The 14472-nt window shown below is 48.9% G+C and overlaps 1 protein-coding gene across 2 annotated transcripts in view; it reads left to right on the plus strand.

Moving 5' to 3' along the window:
* Positions 1–14472, plus strand: part of SLBP (stem-loop binding protein) — a 79413-nt gene that overhangs the window by 18141 nt on the left and 46800 nt on the right. For both annotated transcript variants that reach the window (XM_033951210.1, XM_033951200.1), the window contains exon 3: positions 4417–4524. In XM_033951210.1, coding sequence (XP_033807101.1) covers positions 4417–4524 — 108 coding nt within the window. The remainder of the gene's footprint in view (positions 1–4416; positions 4525–14472) is intronic.

Here is a 14472-nt window from a genome sequence, read left to right on the forward strand (position 1 = left end):
TCTGTAAAAAAGTATTTCCTTAGATTACTCCTGATCCTATCGCCTCTTAACTTCATTCTATGCCCTCTCATTCCAGATTTCCTTTCAAATGAGAGACTCGACTCATGTGCTTTTTACGCCACATAGGTATTTAAAAAAAAAACAAAAAAAAAAACCTCCCAAACCCCAAGAAGGGACTGAGGGCTCTCCCAATCTCTTGAAACCATATTATTGAGCTGTCTTAATTACAGCAGTGTAATCATTCTTTGACTTGTCTCTCCCCCTTATCCAGTTCTACTTCTTGGGGTTTGGGAGTTTTGTTTTTTTCATAGTCTTTCATCTCCCATCCATTTTGGGTTTTGCTACTATTCAGTTGATTCACGTACACATAGGTATTTAAAACATCTCGTATCTCCCCTGTCCTGCCTTTCCTCTAAAGTTTTGTCATGTCAGGAAGTGATGTAATTTTGGGAGCAGAGAAGTTTTACTCTTTGATTACAGCCAGCAAATGGGGGTTCTCTGAGGAAGCCACTGGCGAAACGTGTCAGGACCCGCTGGAGTGAAACAACTTCCTTTCTCCTTTATTCCAGTCAAGTTAAGTTTAAAAAAATTCTTTCTTGTTAACTTATGAGCTTTATTTAAAACATATTTTTGGAGTTCGTTCTACACTATAAAGTACACTTGAAATTTTGTTGAAGCCTATTTCATCCCCTTTCTATCAAATGAAGATGGTGCAATGATAGACGATTGAAAACACTCACAGGGGAGCATTCCCCGACTCGTGATTTTCTCACCGTTACACGGTTCTGAGCACCGCTTTGGTTACAAAGGCTGAAATAGTCAAAGTTCCTATTTTTTGTTTTGTTGTTTTCCTCTAAAGTATACATATTGAGATCTTTAAATCTGTCCCCATACGCCTTAAAACGAAGACCACGCACCATTTTAGTAGCATTCCTCTGGACCGACTCCATCCTTTTAAAATCTTTTTGAAGATGTGGTCTCCAGAATTGCACTCAGTATTCTAAATGAGGTCTTACCAGTCTTATACAGGGTCATCACTTCCTCCTTTTTCCTACTGGCCAAACCTCTTCCTATGCACTCTAGCATCCTTCTAGCTTTTGCTGTCACCTTTTCAACCTGATGTCCACCTTTGGCCATCATCACATACAATTACACCCGCTCTTCTGTCGTGCACATAAGTTCTTCACCCCCATTCTAAACTATACCATTCCTTTGGATTTTTGCAGTCCAAATGCATGACCTTGCATTGCTTAGCATTAAATTTAAGCTGCCAAATTTCAGATCACTCTTCAGACTTCACTAGGTCTGTTATTCACACGATCCTGGGTGTCTACTCTATTGCAGATTTTGGTATCTGCAAAGAGGCAAATCTTACCTGACAGCCCTTCAGCAATTTCGTTTATAAAAATGTTAAAAAGAATAGACCCAAGAACAGAACCTTGAGGCACATCGCTGGTAACATCCCTTTCCTCAGAATGATCTCCATTGACCACTACACTCTGTCATTCAGTTTCTGACCCAGCCTGTCACTTTGGAGCTCATTTATTAGATGCCTGTGTGGAACACTGTCAAAGGCTTTGCTAAAATCTAAATACACCACATATAGCCCACTCCCTCTATTCAGTTATCTGGTCACCTAGGCAAAGAAATTGATCAGATTTGTCTGACAAGACCTACTCTAGTGAATCCAGTTTTCCTCTGGTCCGGTAATCCACTGAGTGTTTCCATTAATTTGCTTACCACAGAAGTCAGACTTGCTGGCCTATAATTCCCTACTTCTTCCTTACTTTCAGTTTCGTGGAGAGGGACCACATCTGCCCTTCTCCAGTCCTTCAGTACCACTCCCGACTAGAGAAGCATTGAAAAGATCAGTCAGCGGAGGTACCAGAACTTCCTTAAGTTCCTTCAGCACCTTCAGATGTACACCATCTGGCCCCATTGCTTTGTCTACCTTTAATTTATCTAACTCCTCACGAACACAAACCTCTGAAAATCAACTGGTGTCTACCACTCCTCCATCCCTGTTCGCATTTGTCTTCTGTGGTCCCACTTCTGGCGCTTCAGCTGTGAACAGAAATATTTGTTAAGCAATTTAGTCTTTATCAGCTTCTATATATTTCTCCTTCACTTTTGAGTCTCACAGTGCCACTTTTGCACTTGTTCCTATTGCTGATAATATAAAAAAAAATGTCTTATCTCCCTGTTTTACCGTGTCAAGATATTTTTTTCTTCTGTTTGTATCTTTGCTTTTCTGACTACTTGACCAGCCTCTTAACTTTTCCAGATATTTTTGCCCGTCTTCCTCTTTCTGCGATCTTTTGTAGTTTATGAAAGCTAACCTCTTATTCCTTACCTTCTCAGCTACTACTTTTGAGAACCAAAGCGGCCTTATTTTCCTCTTACTTGCTTCACAAAAAGATATCGCCCTTAACTCCTTTCGGTTCTGCCTACTGCATTTTTACTTACCAAGTGCTACACAATTCTGAAAGAAAATGGAATAGCAGGAAGTAAAGTATTGTTAATGTATACTACTGCTGTGTTAAACTTGTGAATATATTTTGAGACTTGTTAGGGGCAGGCCTTGACAAACTTTCTTAGGGGTAGGAGCTAGCCCCCCCCCAAAAAAAATAAAAAATTAGGTGCCAAAGACTGTCTTCCCACACCCCCAAATCGCTACCAAAGCTGAAGAGTGGAGGTGTGCAACTGGAAGATCTACTGAAGCTGCTATAGGCTTTGATTTTAAGGCTGTTACCACATTTGTGAAATCGGGCCCTTAATGCATTGCTGCAGGCAACTGTCAGAAGTAACCAGAAGTCCCAAGTCTGTCCAGTCTTTTCTTGCACTTACCTAAACTGTCATCACCCAGTCTGTTTCACCACATCTCCCTTGTCTCACAATCAACTGCCCTCCTCACCCAGATATGAAATCTGCTACTCCAATGTTTCTCAACTTCTTCAACCCAAGTACCCCCTAAGCCTAACAAATACCAACTGAGTACCCCCGCCCAATTTCCACCCCTGACCCCCACCCCTATAATAATAGTACTAAATGTAACCCAGTTTCTTCCATCCATTTTTCATATATACATCAGCAGCAACTCCATGCAGGAACAGGCCACGGTGCGTTCAGCGACTTGCACGTGGCCGGCTCACAAGCCTTTACCCCCCCCCCCCCCCAACAATTCTGACATCAGAGAAAAGGTTCCGGGCCAGGCAGCAATTGGCTGGCCCAGAACCTTTTCTCTGAAGTCAGAATTGACGTTGGGGGTGGGGGGAAGACTTTTGTGGGCCAGCAGCGTGCGAGTTGCTGCATACTCCTTGGCCCGTTCCTGCGTGGCGTTGCTGCTGATGGGGGGGATGAAGCATGTCGGCTCGATGGGGTGGTGCTTGGATCCCTGGGGTCAGCCAGGCCCATTGTACTGCGTGTTGAGAAACACTGCCCTAGTCTTTGTAATTTTTGATGGAGTGAAAAATCAATCCACTTATACCTGTTAAACTCCACTCAGAGTTTGTTGACATCAATCATATCTCTCCTCGGCTATCTCTTTCCAAGTTGAAGAGCCCTAACCTTTTTAGTCTTTCCTCATCCATTCCCTTTATCATCTTGGTTGCTCTTCTTTGAACCTTTTCTAGTGCCGCTATACTGTATCTTTCTTGAGATAAGGAGACCAGATTTGGATGCAATACTCCAGATGAGGTCGCACCATGGAGCAATACAGGGGCATTATACATTCTTAGTCTTGTTAAGCATCCCTTTTTTAATAATTCCTAGCATTCTGTTTGCTTTATTTGGCTGCTGCCACCCACTAGGTGAAAGGTTTTGTCTTTCCAACAGTGAGAGAGTGCTCTTCACTAAATCACTCACTCAGTCACGTTTAAAAGTTTCTGATCTGTAAACAAAACATAATATTAAAGCAAACCTGAATGTGAAAATAACATTTAAATTAATTCCAACACCCCGATTACACATTTGAAAAGTAACTGCCTCCTTAATTACTCAACTAGTTCAATAAATTTAATTGAGTAGGATCAGTGTGGCATATATGCAGTAGCTGGGGGCAGGGGGGCATTTTGTTGCATCACTATTTATTTCTAGGTACCATGCTGACCTGTTGCCTGGGATGTCTTCTAAATATTCCACAGTTTAAAATGGAATTAAATTGTAGGTATCATATGTTGATGGAAAAGTTAGGGAATGGCATTTAAGATTGCTAGGAGTCGCTACTGGCTTTATGGCTTTAGTGAACATTGCAATAGTAAGATTTTTTTTATGGCTTACTAATTCAGGCTCATGAGGGAATAATTTTTAATACAGGGGTTTTTATGAGTTACTTCCAGTATCAGCAATTAATGTTTTCTAATTACAACTTTCACATTTCAGACAGGTTCATTATATTTATTTTTTTCTCCCCCTCAGCTTCACGACACCAGAAGGCCACAAGCCGCTACCGAGGTGTACAGATTGGGGGAGTGTGGTGGAAGAAGAAGAAAAAATGAGGACAAGTGTTAACATAGAAATGGCAAGGTAAGATTTAAATGAAGCTTTCTACAGTATGGTGGGTGAATGGAAACATAGGGACTGATTCTATAAATGCCCCTAGATAATTGACCACGCCATTAAAAACCCATTAAATAATTTTAAAAAGTACCAATATGCGCATATGTCGGTGCAGTGCCTAGCGACACCTAAGTCAAGGCACTCTGACACCTACCTTTAAAAATAAACATGATTAGGGACAGAGAATAGGTGGCGTTGACTTAGGCATTGTAATTCAGTGCTGGTAAATTAGGCCAGGAAAACTCTGACCTAATATACTGGCACCTACCAGAAGTATGCCTAGGCGCCGCTAGGCGTGATTCTATAAAGGACACTTAGTGGTTGATTGATAACCATACAGAATGGTGTCTACAAGTTAGGCACCTTTAGGTACCGTTTATAGAATCAGGCCCATAGTAGGTAGTCAGGATGCTACAATCAGCAAGTGTTCTAATCGAGACCGGTCTAGCCATTCTAAAACAAATTCAAGCATTAACTATTTTTCTAGTGCAATAGATGTCATTCTGGATGGTTTGATAATCCCCCCATGCTTGCAAGACGTGCAGAAGGAATCCTTCCGTAGCAACAGCAGCAGATGAAGCAGAAGGAATCCTTCCTTAGCAACAGCAGCAGATGAATCCAGAGACCAGTGGGATAGCACACATTTACCAGCAGGCAGAGATAGAGAAACTGATTAACAGGTGGTCCTATTGGCTGGCACTCCTCCTGTATCTCCAGTATGGGGATGCTCTATCTCCCAGCAGGTGATAGTCACTATTCGAATAGCTCCTGGATTCTGGCTGTGACTGGAACTTTATTTTCTCCTGTTGAGGTTTCTCTTCAGTGAGACAGGGGTGTCCGGCAGAACGGTGCCGGCTTTAGGGGTTACACCTGGGCCTCCCCAGGTCCCTGCCTACCCTCCCTCCATTGCTAGAGGGTCTGACTGGGTCTCGATTTTTTTTTTTTTTTTTGTCTTTTTTCTTCTTCTTTCCCTTCTCTGTTTAAAAAAAAAATAAAAAAGGGGGGGAGACCACAGTTGCTATATTCTGCCCTGTTAGAGCTGCACAACCAGCTTTTACTGGCTTCAACCGGCCCTAACAACAAGCTTATGAGTATGTATATGTTTTGTTTTGTTTTTTTACTGTTTGAACTTCAGGTTCTGTTTGGGAGTCTTAGTACTGTGGGTTCGGTCATCATATGTTTAAGGAATGGATATTTTATTGAGGCTAAGTTTTATGACTAGAAATCCGTTGAGGGAGCTGGGACTTTCCCATCCCTTGCATGCAAGCGCTTGGTTTCCTTGTTGGTTACAGCGCGGCAGTAGCGGTGCGATTTCATGCTCGCACTTGTTCTCCTCGTTGGGTTTCAGTACAGCAGTAGTAGTCCTGTTTATTCCGAGGCTCTCTTTCGTCAGTGTTTGTCGCGGCCATGTGCAGCTGATTGTGCAGGTGCCAGTTTATAGCAGCGCGCATGAGATGGGACATGTTTTTTCCGGCGCTGTGGGAAGCATCGCACCGTTCTTCTGGTTATTCCCTGAGTCTGATTTTCTTTCTATGCAGGGTAAATTTTGTGGGGCTTGAATCAGACTATGTTTCTAGGAGCGTTGATGCAGCGGCCAAGTGTCAGCGAGAATCAGACATGCGCTTGGATCTCCGGCGATGGCGGGAGAGCTGCAGCGTTCCGGTAATTTATTTACAACTGACTTTGGTCAGGGTATGCCGCGGCTTCTCTCTTTTCCGGTTCAGACAAGTTGTACGTGTTTCACCAGCTTTGGGACAAGCTTGGGCAGATTTATATGTCTATGTCTGTGTTCCTGCTGTATTCCCTTGAAGGAAGATGCTAGTTTAATCGGACTCTGACCTGTGCTAGGTCACCCAGTCTTGGTTTGTCTCTACAAAGAACGCCTCGGAAAACTGGGATTGTTCACCCTCGAAAAGAGGAGACTGCGAGGGGATATGATAGAGACTTTTAAAATACTAAAAGGATTTGACATAATAGAGCAAGAAACATCGTTATTCACTTTGTTAAATGTGACAAAGACAAGAGATCATGGACTGAAACTGAGGGGCAGCAGGCTCAGGACAAATGTCAGGAAGTTCTGTTTCGAACAGCGAGTGGTGGACGCTTGGAATGCTCTCCCGGAGGAGGTTGTGACGGAGACTACCATTCTGGGTTTCAAGTGCAAGTTGGATGCACACCTCCTTGCAAAACACATTGAGGGATACGGGTAATCAGGTTCTCCATCTGGTAGCACCTGATTTGGCCTCCACGTGTGTGGGTTGCCGGACTAGATGGACCTAGGGTCTGATCCGGTGAAGGCGTTCTTATGTTATATTATGTTATGACATACGGCAACTCACGGCACAGTGAGATCAGCAGTAAGATAGTGCCCTGTATTTCACACGGGTATCTCATTGTCTCTCTTGGGGTCCCTGCGGATTGAGCCTTTGTCTATTGGTAACTATCCTTATTTGGGCCTCTGTGCTGTGCTGCATGTGTCTAGTTGTGGCATAGGATATATATGCCTAAAGGTTTATATGGTTTATATATGCCTAACAGTTTCCAAGTTCGGGCTGTCTCTATGGGCATAATGATACTTCGCATCTTCCTGCGGCCAGGACTCTCTTTCTCTATTTCTGGGTGCCCTGGACTTCAGATTTCCATGCTTATCACGCTGGTTTCTCCTGTCGCCATCTTCTCATGGCACATGCTAGACGGACCCCCCGACCAGACAGGAAGGGCTCTGCAGCTCCCTCTAACCAAGAGCCAGTTACCTATTCTATCAATCCCGCAGAGGAGTGCTCGCTATGTGGCTGTTAGCCTCATCCCTGAAGCTCTCATTAGCAATGTGAGCTTTGTCTGATACCTGGTATTTTCCACGGGGCGGTAGGTGCAGCATCTTGATTGCGTCTAGTACGTATTCACTTTAAAGGACATACGTATTTCGCTCACATTGCCTGGAGTTCGTACTGTTTTCATAGTTCCAGTATACTCCTCTTTACATTGCGAAACTTGATTTTTCCTAGAATTTCTTTATTCTTACAGATCCTACAGTTCTTATCCTGCCGCTCCCTGACCTTCTGCACTTCATTCTGAGGGGATCTTGAGGGAGAAGACGCAAATGTCAGGTCAGGGAGCTGTGAACATTTTTCAGGATGCTTGCAACTTTGGATCCTCCTCAGGTTTCCGGTTCGTTCTTGGAGTCTCTATGTTTTGTGTTTCCCTTTAAGTGTTACTGGTCCTCAGGGCAGTTCTTGTAGTTCTTCAGGAACTAAGGGACGTTATTCCGCTTACTGCATGGTGCCCAAGACGGGGGCATTGGGCAGGCTGGATCCCATTCTGCAGAAAAACTAGGAGAATATTTACATTTTCATTATGGACTTCGAATCAGCACTAGGTTTGCTTGCCTCTCTTGGAGCAGCGCTTTCGGTTTTGGCACATGCCATTTCGCCTATCCTAGGCTTCACAAACATTTTAGAAAATGTGGGCAGTGATAACCGTTTTGCTGCTACCAGGCGATTCACCTAATTTCTTCTTGACTGACTGCTTGATTCGGACGTTTTCCAGTCGGGCCATTTGACTGACACGAAAAAGGTGGTTTCTTTTCCTCAGTTCTTTGGACGTGAATCTTTGAATTTGCACAGCGCTCTTTTCTCCTGTACTATGTATAGGTATATCGGGGAGATGTTTTTATTCATATAGGAGAGAAATGTGTTTCTTTCCAGAGACTAGGGCAATGGGTCACAGTCTCGGGTTTGCATTAAGAACATAAGCAGTGCCTCCGCCGGGTCAGACCATAGGTCCATCCTGCCCGACAGTCCGCTCCCGCGGCGGCCCAAACAGGTCACGACCTGTCTGAATCACCAGAAGGGGCTCCCTTGCCACATTGGTTTCTCATTGAAGTCCTATCTTCCCATCGTAGTCCTAATCCTCCGGTCTTGCACATGCACGACCTGTTGGGTTTCTATACTTATTACCTGGTTAGCTTTCTATACTTGTGTTACATCCCAGCTCCTCTCTCAGTATCCCACAATCCCTTTATCCCTCAGGAATCCGTCCAATCCCTGTTTGAATCCCTGTACCGTACTCTGCCTGATCACTTCCTCTAGTAGCGCATTCCAAGTGTCCACGACCCTTTGGGTGAAAAAAAACTTCCTTGCATTTGTTTTGAACCTATCTCCCTTCAGTTTCTCCGAATGCCCCCTCGTACTTGTTGTCCCCTTCAGTCTGAAGAATCTGTCCCTATCCACCCTCTCTATGCCCCTCATGATCTTGAAGGTCTCTATCATATCTCCCCCGAGCCTCCTTTTTTCCAGAGAGAAGAGCCCCAGCCTATCCAACCTCTCAGCGTATGGGCAGTGTTCAGCCCTTTTACCAGTTTCGTTGCTCTCCTTTGGACTCTCTCAAGTACCGCCATGTCCTTCTTGAGGTGTGGCGACCAATACTGAACGCAGTATTCCAGATGTGGACGCACCATCGCTCGATATAATGGCATGATGACTTCCCGCGTCCTGGTTGTTATACCCCTCTTTATGATGCCCAGCATCCTGTTGGCTTTTTTCGAGGCTGCTGCGCACTGTGCAGATGGCTTCAGTGATGCATCCACCAGCACACCCAAGTCTCTCTCAAGTCTGCTGTCTCCCAACAATGCCCCCCCCCCAATTTGTAGTTGAACAACGGGTTCTTTTTCCCTATATGCATGACCTTGCATTTTTCCATGTTAAAGCGCATTTGCCATTTGTTTGCCCAGTCTTCCAGCTTGTCCAGGTCCCTTTGCAGGTCCTCACACTCCTCCCTGGACCTAACTCTACCACACAGTTTGGTATCGTCTGCAAATTTTATAACCTCGCACTTTGCCTCCTTTTCCAGGTCATTGATAAATATGTTGAAGAGTAACGGCCCCAGCACCGATCCCTGTGGCACACCGCTCGTGACTCCCCGCCAGTCAGAATATTGGCCCTTCACTCCGACCCTCTGCAGTCTACCCGACAACCAGTGCTTGATCCATCTGTGCACATCCCCTCCCACCCCGTGGTTCCACAGCTTCCTAAGCAGCCTTTCATGGCTTTCTAAGCTTTCCTAAGCGGCCATTCTTCTTCGGTCACCATGACCAAGAGTATTGGATTCTGTACAGGTTCTAGGATCCATGTTGCTGACTCCACTGGGAACTTCGGCTTGCTTTCCCATTATAACGCTACAGCAGTCGCTTTTGTTCCGGTGGTTCCTGGTATCTCAGGGCTCCAGTTATTTGGTAGGCTCCTCAAGCATGCTCTGTATGATTTGATGGCTCAGCGAAATTTCTCTTTTCAAAGGCATGCCTCATTCTTTGCTGGACTAGCTCATGGCCACCAAACATCCCGGGCTGTCGGGTTGGGGGGCTCGGTGCCTTCCATCCTCAGCTCCAGGTCTTAAGAGGCGACTCAATACTTGTTCATTCTTCTACTCTGGAGCATGGTCAGGCTACCGTTTCTGGAGCTTCAGACCATTCTTCCAGAATGACGCTGAAGGTCTTTTCAGTCAGTATTATGATGGGGGTATTTCTCTACAGCCTGGGCAGTAGGTTGGCGGGTAAAGTTGTAGTTCTCATCTTCCTCTTCTGTTGGCAGATCATTTTATGGGTCAGGAAAAGTTTGGATAGACTTTCTCTCCGCGAAATCTGCGCATGGCCCATTTATTGTATGTTACAGTGTACAGCGCTGTGTATGCTCTAGAAAGTGTAAATGTTAGTAATAGTGAAATCTTCTACATCCTGGATATTGAGAATTATCCCAGGACAAGCAGGCATGATATTCTCACATGTGGGTGACGTCATCTACGGAGCCCCGGCGCGGACAGCTTTTCAAGCAAACTTGATTGAAGTTTCAAGTTTGCACACTGCACCACGCATGTGCATGCCTTCTCGCCCACTAGAGGGCGCATCCCACCTCGTGGTCCTCAGTTCAAATTTTTCCGCGGAGCAAGAAAGCCCTGTGGATCTGAGCTCCAGTGTTTTTGCCTTCTAGCTGCCGCGTTTAGTTTGTTTTCCTTCGAATTAGTTCGCGGTGCTGTTTTGTTCTTTTCGTTTCCCTTCAAAAAAAAAAAAAAAGTCTTTCGTTTTTCATCGGACTCCGGGGGCTCCCGGAATCCGTGGCCGCGGGACGTTGGTACGTTCCCGGCCTTCTTCTTTTTCTTAGTGGATGTCCCGTCCTGTTACGGGATTCAAAAAGTGCAGCCGGTGCGAGAGGTTGCTTTCCATCACTGACCCTCACCGGTGGTGCATCGTCTGTCTTGGGCCCGAACATCCGACAGACTCGTGTGATCGCTGTGCTACCTTCCAAAACAGGGCCCTCCGTCGCCGTAAGGCAAGAATGGCCGAATTGTTCGCCGTCGACGCACCGCCTAAGGCCTCGACGTCGGCCTCGGCTTCGGCCCTGGCCTTGACCTCGGCCTCGGCGGCCTCGGCCTCGCCTCGACCCTCTTCCTCGAAGGCGTCGTCAGTGAAGCAAGCTTCGGGTAAGTCCTCTGTTCCATCCCCTTCAGCAAAGAAGCCATCCTCGAGTCAGGCCAAGGCGGGTGGGTCGACCCCGGCCCCGCATCGGACCTCGACTCCGCACACCCCGAGGGAATACTCGAAACCGAGGTCGCCCTCCAGGGAGTGTGCCCCGGACTCGGAACTCCCCACCTTCGTGGGGATTCTGGCCTTCCAGGATCTCCTCCGAGCTCTGATCTCATCGGAGCTGTCGGGAGCCCTGGAAGTGTTGCAGCGTGCTGCGGTTCCGGCGGCCTCGACCTCGGCCGGGACGCCTTCAGTCTCGGAGGCCCCGGCCTGGGCTCCCTCGGGAGCCCCGACCTCGGCGACCTCGGTCTCGGGTACGGTGGCCCCGTTCACCTCGGTCTCGGCCCCGCCCCGGACCTCGACCTCGGGGGAACCCCCTGAGCGGAGTGTAAGGCCCAAGGAAAAGTTGCGCAGAGTGCGCCGTCTTTCCTCCTCTTCCTCCGGGTCTTCCAGACACGCCTCGCCCTCGACGCGACCTCGGACGGGGCGTCGATCGAGGAAGTCTAAGCGGCCCTGAGGCTCGCCTCGGCGCGACCGTTCCTCGTCGTTCGGGGGCGAGGCGCTGCAGGTGTCGGAGTTGCGCCTCGACAACCCGAGGCTCCTCCGCTCACCTCATGGGAAGTCTTCCCGGGCCGCCTCGCCGAGGAAACGGGAGAGTGTCCCACGAACCCCGGGGTCCTCACCCAAGGGTTCTGCGAGGAGGACAACTTCCCCTTCCCCCTCGAGGGCCCTCGAGAGGGGATCCTGGGATTCGGGATCGGTTAGGGATCCTCATTATTCCCATGAAGCCTCCCCCCTCTCCTCGGTGGGGCGGTCGAGAACCCCGTCCCCCCAGGCTAGGCCGTCCTCATTTTCATCCTTCGTTCAGGACATGGCCCAAGCCCTGGGGATTGACCTCATGGTAGGCTCTCGGTATTCCAAAGAATTTTTGGAGGAACAGGACCTCCCTACTCTTCCTAGGGAGGTGCCTAGACTCCCTCTCAACAGTGTCCTTCTGCAAACCTGGCTGAATAACTTGTCAAGCCCTCTTACAGTCACGTCTGTGCCTTCGAAAATGGAATCGAACTATAGGACGATTCCCCCTAAAGGGTTCGATAAGGCGCAGCTCTCCCACCAGTCTCTTCTGGTGGAGTCTGCTCTTAAAAAATCACAACCCTCACGGGTTTCTGCGGCGGTTCCACCAGGCAGGGAGGGGCGAACCCTGGACAAATTTGGCCGTCGCCTCTATTCAAATTCCCTGATGGCCACCAGGGTTCTAAATTACGCCTTCACCTTTTCCTCCTATTTGCGTGGTATGGTGAAGGATCTTCCTCAATATCGAAACTCGTTACCGGACTCCCAAAGAGCAGGATTCGATAAGTTTATGTCCAACCTGTCTCAATTGCGGTTGTACCTATTCCACGCAGTGTACGACGCCTTTGAGCTGGTTTCGAGGGTGTCGGCCCTCTCGGTGGCCATGCGCCGCTTGGCCTGGCTTCGCACCCTCGACATGGACCCAAACCTGCAGGAACGCCTGGCTGACTTGCCTTGTGTGGGGTCCGAGTTATTCGACGAGTCATTGGATGCGGCGACCAAACGCTTGTCGGAACAGGAGCGCTCTCTAGCATCCCTGGTCCGCCCCAAACCTAGACCCCCGCCGCAGAAACCCTTTCGGCCTCCGCCGCGCCGATACCCTCAGAAGTCCACCCCGGCTTTCTCGAGACCGCCTCCGAGACGTCCGTCTCAGCGAGGCAGAGGGGGACAAACCCAAGCCCAGGCGCAAGGCCCTTCTAAGCCCGCGCCTTCCTTTTGACGGGCTGAGCGGACGGGGCGGGTTCCCCTCCGCACTTTCACAGGAACCCCTTCCTATCGGGGGCCGTCTGCGGTCCTTCCGGGAGGCATGGACCGGGATTACCTCAGACGCTTGGGTGCTCCGGATCGTCTCCGAGGGCTACTCGCTCAACTTTGTGTCCTCGCCACCGGACAGTCCTCCAAGTTTAGTCCCCTGCAACCGTTCGCAGCTACCGACCCTTATAACCGAAGCCAAAGCCCTCTTGAAGCTTCGGGCGGTCGAGCCGGTCCCCAAGGACCAGTGGGGTACGGGGTTTTACTCCCGCTACTTTTTGGTTCCAAAAAAGACCGGGGACCTGCGCCCCATACTGGACCTCAGGAAGCTCAACAAATTCCTGGCCCGGGAGAAGTTTCGAATGCTATCTCTCCCGGTTTTGTATCCTCTCTTGGAGGAAGGGGACTGGATGTGCTCCCTCGACCTGAAGGAAGCATACACCCATGTTCCGGTGCACCCCGCCTGCCGAAGATTCTTACGATTTCAGGTGGGGGACCTCCACCTCCAGTACAGGGTACTGCCCTTCGGCCTGGCCGCGTCCCCACGAGTATTCACGAAGTGCATGGTGGTGGTTGCGGCAGCCCTGAGGTCACGTGGACTCCATGTGTTCCCTTACCTGGACGATTGGCTCATCAAAGCCCCGACCAGGGAGGGGGTTATCTCAGCGACCCGACAGTCTATTACCTTCCTGCAAACTCTCGGGTTCGAGATAAACTTTCCAAAGTCTCAATTGAGGCCGTCTCAGTCTCTTCAATTCATAGGTGCGGTGCTGGACACGGTGCGCCTACGCTCCTACCTGCCGACCCAGCGGTTGGAAACCTTGGTACGGATGAGCCGCCAGGTCTCTCAACTATCGAGGGTATCGGCCAAGCGCATGATGATGCTGCTGGGCCATATGGCCTCGACGGTACATGTCACGCCGTTTGCGAGGCTACATCTGAGGATCCCTCAGTGGACCCTCGCGTCCCAGTGGCATCAGGAGTGCGACCCGGTGTCTCGCCTCATTTCGGTAACTCCGCCCTTGCGGAAATCGCTGCGTTGGTGGACAGACTCTTCAAATCTGTCCATGGGGCTATTGTTCCTCACTCCGCCTTTTCGCAAGGTCCTGACCACGGACTCCTCGGAGTACGCGTGGGGAGCCCATCTCGACGGCCTTCGCACGCAGGGCCTGTGGTCGACAGAAGACCGTCAGTGTCACATCAACGTGCTAGAGCTGCGAGCCATCTTCCTAGCACTTCGAGCCTTCGTTCACATATTGCAGGACCAGGTGGTCCTCGTCCGCACGGACAATCAGGTGGCAATGTATTATGTGAACAAGCAGGGAGGAACGGGGTCATGGCCCCTCTGCTCCGAAGCTCTTCGCCTCTGGGAGTGGGCGGCCTCCCGGAACATCTTCCTCCGGGCGGTCTACATCCAGGGAGAACGGAATTGCCTGGCGGACAAACTGAGTCGACTTCTGCAACCGCACGAGTGGACTCTACACTCAGCAGTTCTACACGAGATTTTCGCTCGCTGGGGAACGCCACAGGTGGATCTGTTTGCCTCTCCGGAGACACACAAACTACCACTATATTGT

This window comes from Geotrypetes seraphini, chromosome 1, assembly GCF_902459505.1.
Source record: "Geotrypetes seraphini chromosome 1, aGeoSer1.1, whole genome shotgun sequence".
Lineage (NCBI taxonomy): Eukaryota > Metazoa > Chordata > Amphibia > Gymnophiona > Dermophiidae > Geotrypetes > Geotrypetes seraphini.